We start from the raw sequence: 10,090 nt of genomic DNA, 5'->3' as shown, positions 1-10,090 counted from the left end.
CCGCGCAGGTCTGAACGACGCAAAGCGTCATTTACGTCCAGAGAAGCAGCCAGAGCGGCCATTTGTACACGCTGCCCCGCGTCATCGCTCCTCAGCTGTGCGTGTTGCCTGATCATCTCTGCGCGGCGATCCGCGTCGACCGTGTACAAGTAAGCCTCGCCCGTCTCTAGCCGCGCCTGCACCTCGGCATCTCGTATGCGCACCGATGCCGCCTGCTGGTTCAACGCGTCCAGCTCCGTGACACGATTGTAGGCATGAGCCGCATGAGCATCAGAGACGTATTTCTCCGCCGCGGCCCCTGCCATGCCCTCACGGTATGCGAGACTCACCTCGCGCTGGCCCAGTTGCTCAGCGTGCATGCGGTTCTGCTGCGCCTGCCGTTGTAACTCGGCGAACGTATAACCGAGCGCCTGCGACCATTCGGTCATCTGCTGAGCGATTCTCCCGGTTACCTCAAGATGTGAGGACATACATGTGGCGACCGGCTGAAGGAACTCCACGCGTTCCGGTGGAATGAACTCGGCGGTTTCTGTCCGCAGATTCTGAAAATAATGCGTCCCGCTCGGCGTATGACAGACGACGTTTCCCGAAGCGTCCAGACTCGTCTGCACCGTGAACGTTGAGTACGCATCTCGCGCATTCTTGGCAGTAATCCTGATTTCGGCAGGGCCATACATACGGATGAATTCGCGCAAAGCCTGCTCCCAAGCGTTCCACTCGGGCTGTGTGTAAATCTGCACCGGGCCGTTGGGACCAATAGTCGTCATGGACATCTTTGTGAGAGTAGGTTAAAGAAGGAGGGGAAAACGAACAGAAGAGAGAACAAGGCGGAAGTCGAAGACTGTCCGTGGAAAAGGAGAAGAAAGTAGAAAGGAGTCCCCGAAGATGATATTCACTTAGATTCCATTCAAACCATACTTCCCATTCAATCGTTCCTTTCGCAAGCTCCCACAAAGAAAATAGAAAGAAATAACAGTTTTGCCGTAATTGAGAATTAAGCGCATTCAAGCGCACAAACAAATGAAGCAACACGTGCATCGGATGGAGTGGGGGGGGTGTCTTTGAATTACATGCAGGAAGAAGAATTACATATGTTTAAAAAAAGAAGGCGTTTTTTGATACCGTTCTCCTCCGTTGCGCGCTTGCTACTGCCACGCACGCGGCTCACTCAGAAAGATGATGGGCCATTCCAGCCATCTCCATCCGGTCACACCTCACCTGTCACCACAAAGACTAAGACCAGTGTCACGGAAACTCTTTGTAGAGGGGTATTGTCGATATCCTGATCAGAGAAGGGTTTGCAGAAGAGGAGAGATTTTGAATGAAGAACGTGCGGTCTGGAGGGAATACGGTTTGCAGGCTGCACGCTTGACGTCACCGTATGACTGCACATTTAGGACTTCACGACACCTTTGGTTTGTTCAATGAATTAGTGGATAACCGTCTGCACTGTTCCATCAAAACAGCCACCCCAAAGTTAGCGAACTGCGTTGTCTTTTCCTCTCTGCTACGTATCTATTCACAGAGTGGGGAGTAGCCATTCTGCAGCTTAGGTACTCCGAAGTCGTCTGCGGGAGACTGGATCGTCTGCGCCGAGTAAGTTTCCCCAAAGTGGCGAGACAAGTCGTCAGCCGGGTTGGTCTCGCCTGCCATGTAAAAGAAAACCACTACGATTTCCTTCTCATGGAACAGAGCATTAGTGTACTGGAACAGGGTGTTCAAAGCGTATCCCCGACCCATTCCACCGTACCCGTTTTGTCTCCGCTGGGCTCTCACGATCGCAATGTGGTCTGTCACCACCGCCCACATTTGGCCCGGGCGCGGGTTTCGTCGGTACATAAGCTTTAGCAGACGGAGAATCGCTGCCGGTTCGGCGTGCGCTGAATGTTTGGAAGTGAAGAAAAAGGGGTCGATGCGTGCCAAAGGTTCATCCTCGTCCTCCGCCGCCGGCGCACCGAGCTCACGCATCCACCGCTGCTGGTACTTGAACGCGGTGCCATCCTTCCAACGAGAGATTGCACCCCAGCCCTCGGCAGAGGCATCGGTGAAACTGATACAATCGTACCGCTCATCTTCGTAGCCAACGTGCACCGCCGGCGCGATCTCCCACCATGCGTTTTCGATCAGCTTCGCGCCGAGGTCTCTCATCGTCCGATTAACACGCGGATCCAGGTATGAGAGCTCCGAGTCCCACGGGCGGCCTTGGTCGACCAGACGATAAACCCCTCTATATGCGCGGAGGAGGTGAGAAAACAGGGACGGGGTTCATGCGGGTCGTGTGGAGGGGCGTACATCTCGAGCGACAACAACAAAACAAAACTGCGGCAGGTGAAGCGTTGCGGGTGCCGGTGCGGGCGTCAGCTCAGAGACTGCCTCGATCGAGCTCGACACGAATCGTTCCCTGCCGTTCCACATAAACCGTTCGCCAAGAAAGGTCTGCTCCTCTTGAGCCAGCCTGAAAAGTTCGTCGTCTGACTTGTGCAACAAACTCTCTCTGTCGGGTGACGTCAGCAGGTTCGCCTGTCGAATCCTTCGCAGAATAGCACGCACCGCCGTGACAAAAACGTACTCTTCACCCGCTTTTGCCGCTATCACGATGTTGTCGATGCACGGGTAGAAGGTGGATTCCGTGGCGACATCAACGATCATGTTTGTGATTCACTGCCCGACCGCGACGCTCCAGCGAGCACCGGTCGGTAAAGTTTTGAGGCGCAAATAATACTCTGGCGATGTGTGGAACACGAATTTATCCCTCGTCTCCTCGGGAAGGGGGATTGCGTCGTAGAACGCCTCGAAATCGATTTGAAGCATATACTTCGCGTAACGCAGGCCTTGTCGCCGCTCGAGGCGTCCCGGACTTCGTAGCTGCGGGAGTTCCTCCTTCCGAATGACGGAGTTAAGGTGAGGTTCGGTGATCAAACGTCTTCGGCCTTTCATCTCCGGAACAGTGAAGACATTCACCCCGTGTACGCCGTCGTGGAGGCGTCGTCCGTAGTGTGTTGGGCAGCGTTCAAATTTGCCCATTCGGACAGCTCTTTCCTCATCCTCAGTGCTCATCTTCGTAGCCTTGATGGTCCGCGACGTCCGGAGAAAGTCGAAACGCGAAGCATAGAGGAATTTCATCGCCGCTTCAAACAACTCGCGCGTGGAATCGTGTACCACGTTCAACCTGCGCACGGCCTCAAGATCCACCAGCGTCGTGCGCTTCAGGTGCAAAGGCCATTCAGCGGGCGGTGGCGTGACCAGCGGGGGATCACCACTTCTGCGGCGAATTTCCTCGTAGAGCGAGGTTAGCTGGATCCCCAGCTCCCACGCCTTGGATGCCTTTACGCCGACGTGTTCGGCACGAGGAGGGCACGGGCCGCGTTGTCCTGCGCAGTTACGGCCTCCGCCGTAAGATGGCGGCCATAGTCCAGGTACCGCTGCAACGTCGCCACTCGTGTATGCCCCGTCAAACGCATGACTTCGGTGTCCGTCGCTGCGTTGTCCGCTAAGCACCTCGCCGCTCCCTTGCGCACTGAAGGGAGTGCCGCTGACGGGTTGAACAGCCTCAAGGCCGCTCGCACCGTGTCTTTGAGGGGACCCAGGGGGGAGAAGAGGAGTTGCCCGGGACCGCGTGTCGCCAGCAGCTGCTGGAGAACCGAAGCGTCCGCGCGCAGAAGCCGGGACGCCAATGTGTAGGGTCCGCGAAATCGGGCTCCCTTCCCGCGCCGAACTGTCAAGCTCACCCGGATCGTCGGCTCCGCCTCGTTCGTTGTCGGGTTGAAGTGGACGTCCCGTGCCTTCAACTGGCCGATGTCCCCCGCTCTCGCCGCGAATGCCCACATCATGCCCAGGTACAGAGACGGAATCGGATGGAGGCGAAGGTGCTCTCTCGCCTGCCTGTACTGGCCTATATCGATGGGCGGGGGCGGGTTCGAGGGCGTCTCGCGCTCGAAACGATGCGCGGCTGTGATCGCTGCTGTCCATTGAGGGTACTCCGTGAGGTCCACGCGCTTTTGCACGTTCGAGTACAACGGTAAGTTGAACAGAGCCGCCCGGATGTTCGAGAGTGCCTTCGTGTGGGTGGACCACTTCCACCGGCGCGCCCGATGCATGCGGTTGACGAGCGTCAGCGCGGCCGTGGCCAGATCGAGCTGCAGCAGGTCTGAAGGCATGGTCTTCAGCTCTCGCAACCAGCGGATGTGCTGCTGCCGGATCGTCGGGGTCACGGCTGCCCAAGTGAGTTGCGACACGTGTCGAGGCCTCGAAGAGTAGAGGATCCACTCTCTGGGGCAGATCACCGCCTCGTTGCGTCTGCCCTGCCAGTTTAAAGGTTCTGGCTCAACCTGCAGTGCCTCGCGTCGGTCCTCATCCTCCTCGTCTGCCGCGGTGACGTTACTCTGCGGCGGCGGTGCCTCTTGTCGGGCCTCCTGTTCTTGGCTGCCTGTCGGCTGCGGCGCATCCACCGGGGCTGGTGCGGTCGATGCAACAGGACGTGGTCGTGTATCTCGGTCTGCTGCCGCTGCTACCGCCTCGTCGGCGGTTTGCTCGGTCTGTCGGGCATATAATCCCACAACAGACTGGCCAGCGTGTTGGGTCAGCCTGTAGACGCGAGTTGGCGGCATTCGGGCTACCCCGGCCCTCCCTTCGTCCCTCACTCCCAAAACAAAGGAGTAGCTGCCAACCTGTCTTGGCAGTTGCTGTCGGCTCGCGGCTGTCATGAGGAACCAGGAGCGTGTTGTGCTGGGGACGCGACGTGTGTTGAAGGGCTCGAGGGTTAGCCCCATACGGGCAAAAGCGTGCCGAACATCAACATCTGCACGCCTGTTAAAACCTAAACGTGCGGAGCGCATAGCGAGTGCCTGTGCCGAGAGTGAGCGTTCCACTCCATCAGCCATCGATGTCAAGGCGGTCGCTGCGAGCATGTACCGTAGGCCGCGTCTGGCACATGCAGCATCGGCTTCTCCAGCTCGTCTCACCCAGTCTTCGGCGCTACGCCGCTGGATGGAACTCCCTTCAAGAGGAACAGTCTCTTGTTGCGCCGGCTGAGCTCCAAGGATCTCTCGTATTCGCGTCCAGAAGCTTTTGTGAGGTGGTAGCTTCTTCGCAGTTTCTGCCAGGTACGCGCGCAGGCGGCGGGGTAGGGAGGCAGGGTGGGTCACACTCATGTCAAGGCGAGCGGCGCAAAAGGTCGCGACCATAAAAAGGCCGCAGTCGTCGCTGTGTCTGCGCTGACGAGCGCACTGTCCGTGGACAATGGTAAGTGAGGGCCACATCTTCACAAAGATCCTTCTCAGATCCTTGTGCACCGGTTCCGATGGTGCCGAATCGTATATCTTCAGGCGGGTTGAGCCGTCGTCGACCATCTCCAGGATGCCAGCAATCCAGTGGCTCCGGAGGAAAAGCGGGAAATAGAGTCTCCTTGTCCGTTGCAGGGATTTCTCAATACCGCACACCCGCGAAGGAGTTAGCGAAGGCAGCGTGTCGCATCGCAACACGGCCTTCCCAGGGAAATAATGCTGGAGGATTCTGTCAATCTCCACATTATTTGTTTTGCCCGCGGCAAAGTTTCCGCCCTCTAGCATCGCATCTTCCGTCTGAAGGCAGTTGACGGGTGCAGTGTTAACGCGGCCGGGATTCTTGCACGCGGGGGGACTCAGTTTTTTGGCGACGCTTCGTTCGGGGCAACGCCACCTCCGTATCCCCACGGTCCGTTGCCCCCACGGCCACGGTAGGTAGAGTAGCCTCGTCCGTACCGCTGGCCACGTCCTCGTCCGCGCCCCCTATTTCCATCGTACGCTGTGTGCTGGCTTAGCATGGTGGTTAGTTGTTTGAGGCCACCGGTGACTTGGGCAAGAATGTTTTCAGTTTGCGACATGTCCATTGCCGCAATTTGTTCACCCTGGGCGTTGTAGATTGGCTCTGCGTAACTGCCCCCTTCTAGGAGATCAAAGGTGGTGGTCGCGTATAAAGCCTTAAACGGCGATTCCTCTTCGTTCATCTCGCTCCCGCCAGTCAGTTTACCATGGCTGACAATGTCTCGCACGTCTTCGTTGAGGTTTGCGATTTCCGAATACGGTGGGAAGAGTGGCATAGGGCAGTTTTCGAGGATTTCGCCAAATAGGCGTCGCTCCTGTGAGTGCAGACTCTTGTAAATTTGATAATTGTGGTACTGCATCGTCTTATTATGTGGGCCAAAGAGCAGGAGTTTCATCAGACACACCCGGCCGTACTCCTTATCCGGTGTGAAGAGAGTGTAGAGGCAAACGAGGACAACCGTCGGTGGAAGGCGCTTCTGTCTTGCCAGAGCGATGAATCGCTCTTTCATCTGCGCGTCGGTTAGCTCTTCCACGTCCTGCCACCAGGATTCCGCTTCCTTTATAATCCGCATCCAAGGGTTGTACTGAAGCTCCGCCTGTTCCGCGAGGTACGTAGTGGCGTCCAGGGTTTTCGTGTTGACCTGCGCTGTAGCCTCCGTCAACAATTTGACATAGGTTTCCTTGGTGATTTTTCCCTCATCGAGCTGCTTCGTGATGTCCCTCACCACACTGTCCAAAGGAGCAGACATCTTGTTGTAAAAGACAAGCCTCTCTTGAGCGAGATGAATAAGCAGAGGATGTGTATTGCGATGGAATGTTGTTGCAAGTTTCTGGTGAGAACTGAGGCCGTGATAAATAACTTCGAGAAAAGTACGCAACGATTGTGAGAAATCAAGCTGTCCACTTTCGTTTGCCAGACAAGCGACGAGGGAGGAAGAAAGAAAAGGGGTGACAAAAAGGGGGTTTTCGGATGAAAGAAAACCTATCCAGGCAATACTGCTAGCAGCAGTACCTGGTATACGCCGTTTGTACATTGTTTGTTCATCTTTACGGAAGGCACTAATACCTCGTGATGCACTCGCGTCTCGACACGCTCATACTCGGTTGAGTAGCGCTTCGCCTTCTCCCAACCAAAGAAGGAGTGGGTGCCCGTAGGTATCCCTCGTGTGCCGACCAGCGCAGTGTGTGGAAAGATGGTCTGCGCAGTGGGTCACACGGTCTATGTGTGTGTGTGTGTGTGTCTGGAGAGAGAAGTGAGGTGAGGAGAAGAGCGAGAGTGTAGTGGAGAGCACAGTCGTGCCACGTGCGTCCACGTAGGCAAGTGCTGTAGGAGAAGAAGAACGTAAGGTGCTAGCAGCCATTCTGCAAATCATGTGCTTCCACATGGCAGCCACTCCTCAGTGGGAATGGCCACTCACGTTTGCTGCGCGTGGCATACAGTATGTATACCACGCTTCGTTACAATGTTGGTTTGGCTAGACAACCAGTCCGTTGTTGGATCTGGCTGCGAATATCATCAAACTAATGGTGCTGCTACAGAAAGTAACATTAGGCAGACACCGTTTTCTTTGCCCGTGGTAATGGAAACTATTATGGCCGATCCCTCTACTCCATGCTAAGAAAAGGAAAAATACATGTTATACATGGAGTTATGCGTGAGGACACGGTCCATATCAGACAACGCAGCGGTCCATCGGAAGCATGCTTACTTAGGGTGCATGTCGGCGACCTGGTCTGTTGGCCGTGGTCCGTCCCCGTGCGCACAGATTAGGGAGAATAAGTGGTGGTGGTAGTGTACAAAGCAGGAAACCTACCACGCACCCACCGGTGGAGTACCGGTGAAAGGTGTGCAGACACTGACGGACGGACGTAGAGGAGATCGCCTACGTATAAACCGGTAAATTCCTGCGTGAAAAAGATGTAAAATGAAAAATATGGTAAATGCGCTTTCTGGAAAGATATGCCCTCATCCGAGGAGGAAGACACGATGGTGTCGGGCAAACACCGTTAATGTATGCATACCCCAAAACGGGTCATCCACAATAGTTTTCCTTTTTCCTTTTCCTTCCCTTCTCCATCTCTACGCATGAAAACATGAAGCATTATTCTTCTCTGTTAATTTTTTGCTTGCTTGTTTTCTCGTTCGGGCATCTTTTTCTTTGCTTTCTGGTTTGGACAGGCGCGCCAGGGGAGACACGATCTCACCCTCTGCCAGCCAGCACGGCGGCTAACGCGTCCTGTCGGCGACCGACTACCGCGAACACCTACGGAACACAAAACGTCTGCAAAGTTCCCTTAAACGGGGTGTGCCGTGGTCGGCGCTCTATTTTCCTGTTATTTCTATTTTTCACTTTCATTCTTACTATTATGTTATATATACATACGAAGTGGCAGACTCCTTTTCAAAGTCCGCCTCCAAAGCGGGGCGGTGCGGGCTCGGGTGGGCGGGACTCGAAAAAGAAGTGAGAGGCGAAAGTCGAAGACTGTCGCAAGGTTAGAAAAGAGGAAAATGGGGTACTAAGGTACATTTCAACATCCTACCATTCCAACATGACATCATTCCTGGCGCAGGCTTCGAGAAACAACAAACAACAGGAGCGATGCCACCGCCTGGGACCCACCAATGGTCAGCACGGTGCTGACTGGGAAACAACGTCAGCAGGGGGGGAGCCTGAAGCTCAACAACAAAGAAAAGAAGGCCGACAATGGCACCAAATACAGCCCTCCGCAGCAGAAAGGTATACCGGCCTTCTCGGGCTGGTCCCGCTGCGCGCCTACCTAGCGTGTCCTTTTCGACGGGTGGGTCGGGCGGGACGAAAAAACGCGTGGACGGACCGTAAGGCTCTAGGCTTTACGGTTTTCGTCGTAGGTAAGGAGTGCAGGGAATCAGTCGAGGAAAGTGGGTAATGGGTTCGAATCCTGGGAAACTAGTGCCTGTTTGGGCATACGACCCCATGCAGAGGCGTTTTGCAGGAAAACGTGTGGTGTGTAGAAACAGCGTTTTCTGCTCCCGACTTTCACTAGAGAAAAGTCTACAGTCCTTTTATAGGGGCATCTCGAGGAGAGTACCCCTATACGAGTACTGTGTTACAGAATCAAAACCCCGTCGCTGGGGCACCGCAAAGGGGGGTAACAGCCAAAAATCGAAAAAATGCAAAATCGCACTTTCGGCCCACGTTTATCCACACCGCACTCCGGGTCCCGGGTTCAAACACCGGTTCAAGCGCGACCGCATTGCAATGGAGATTTAAACGTAAAATCAGCAGCTCGGGAGACCAGAAAAACGTGGGGGAACAGATGGGCTCGAAAGTCGATGCTATCGTTGACGGGCACCCAGCGTCGACGTATACCCCGACCCTCCTCATAATCGGTCGTACCGGAGGAAACCCCGGTAAGGTAGTAAGTAGCTCCTCAGGGTCCACCCCGGGGAAGGGGTTCTCGGCACGACCGATACGTATAGATAAGAGAGATCACGGGGTACCCGCTCCTCGAGGTGGCTCGCACAGCTCCCTAGGTGCACATAGGGGTTCATACGACTTCTCGGAGCGGTATACGTGACTGCAGGAAAACAGGTAGTGGTGACACGTGTTGATCTCGTGGCTTGCGCCACTCGATATCCCTCGACCCTTCATTTTCAATAACCGAGAAGAAAAAGAAAAGGTGCAGCTGAACTCGCTCGTTTCTTTCCCATGACCGCCTGTTGGGGTGTGTGGTGCTCCTGTGGAGAGGGATTCACCGAGCACGTCATCCCCCTCGCGCTCTCAGCTCGTCATAAGCAACGCTGCTCCTCCGCGGCGGCGTGAGTCGCGGCTTCATCGCACAACTACAGGACCACACAGAGTCACACACACACACACACACAGTCGCGCGAGCAAGCTGCAGCACGTTTACGTTCATACAAGTGAAATAAAGCTGCGGACCTTTTTGTTTCCGTGGAAACTGCGCCTTTTCGTCACCCTCCCTTGTGACTCCTCGGGTGTCGGCGTGAAAAGGGCTCTCCACTGTTGCGCAGGCAAGGGTGCCACAAGGCCGCAAGACGAATGAAAAGAAGCTATTACCGAGTTAAGGAAATAATAAAGGTACTAAAAGGATTCTAAAGAAAGGAACATCTCGGCGGTCTATTCACATCGTCCTTCGTGGAAATCTGGAGAGCGAGCACGCCAGCTAGATCAGGTTCCACAGCATAGAAGTGCACAGCAGTGCCAGCATTAGCCGCCCATTTGGGCTGCCCAGGCCCTGCCAGTGCGCCGCCTCAGCCTCAGAGGCGCATTGAGAGTCATCCGTCAGGG

General features: G+C 55.3%; 5 protein-coding genes across 8 annotated transcripts; all 5 read right to left on the bottom strand.

Annotated features, from left to right (window-relative positions):
- On the bottom strand, positions 1-843 carry ABB37_10121 (hypothetical protein; the record flags this gene model as incomplete). 2 transcript variants are annotated; one of them, XM_015809879.1, is made up of 1 exon in its annotated part: positions 1-843. In XM_015809879.1, a coding segment is annotated over exon 1 (773 nt), but the record flags the coding sequence as incomplete, so codon positions are not given. The 2 variants fall into 2 exon arrangements, with proteins under 2 accessions (XP_015651542.1, XP_015651543.1); XM_015809880.1 differs by having other exon boundaries at positions 1-775.
- Positions 844-1,515: 672 nt separating this feature from the next.
- On the bottom strand, positions 1,516-2,148 carry ABB37_10120 (TATE DNA transposon; the record flags this gene model as incomplete). Its single annotated transcript, XM_015809878.1, has 1 exon — positions 1,516-2,148. The coding sequence occupies one exon, from the start codon at positions 2,146-2,148 to the stop codon at positions 1,516-1,518; it is 633 nt and encodes a 210-aa protein (XP_015651541.1).
- A 510-nt stretch (positions 2,149-2,658) lies between these two features.
- Positions 2,659-3,123, bottom strand: ABB37_10119 (TATE DNA Transposon; the record flags this gene model as incomplete). Its single annotated transcript, XM_015809877.1, has 1 exon — positions 2,659-3,123. One exon carries the CDS (start codon positions 3,121-3,123, stop codon positions 2,659-2,661), a length of 465 nt encoding a protein of 154 aa, XP_015651540.1.
- Positions 3,124-3,326: 203 nt separating this feature from the next.
- On the bottom strand, positions 3,327-4,607 carry ABB37_10118 (TATE DNA transposon; the record flags this gene model as incomplete). Its single annotated transcript, XM_015809876.1, has 1 exon — positions 3,327-4,607. One exon carries the CDS (start codon positions 4,605-4,607, stop codon positions 3,327-3,329), a length of 1,281 nt encoding a protein of 426 aa, XP_015651539.1.
- A 1,031-nt stretch (positions 4,608-5,638) lies between these two features.
- ABB37_10117 (hypothetical protein) lies at positions 5,639-7,042 on the bottom strand (the record flags this gene model as incomplete). 3 transcript variants are annotated; one of them, XM_015809873.1, is made up of 1 exon in its annotated part: positions 5,639-7,042. In XM_015809873.1, exon 1 carries the CDS (start codon positions 6,548-6,550, stop codon positions 5,639-5,641), a length of 912 nt encoding a protein of 303 aa, XP_015651536.1. In that variant the 5' UTR covers positions 6,551-7,042. The 3 variants fall into 3 exon arrangements, with proteins under 3 accessions (XP_015651536.1, XP_015651537.1, XP_015651538.1); XM_015809874.1 differs by having other exon boundaries at positions 5,639-7,040; XM_015809875.1 differs by having other exon boundaries at positions 5,639-6,706.
- Between the last annotated feature and the right edge of the window lie 3,048 nt (positions 7,043-10,090).

The sequence above is a fragment of the Leptomonas pyrrhocoris genome, assembly GCF_001293395.1.
Source record: "Leptomonas pyrrhocoris isolate H10 chromosome Unknown, whole genome shotgun sequence".
NCBI classification, from domain to species: domain Eukaryota; phylum Euglenozoa; class Kinetoplastea; order Trypanosomatida; family Trypanosomatidae; genus Leptomonas; species Leptomonas pyrrhocoris.
This window is presented reverse-complemented; position numbering and strand designations above follow the sequence as displayed.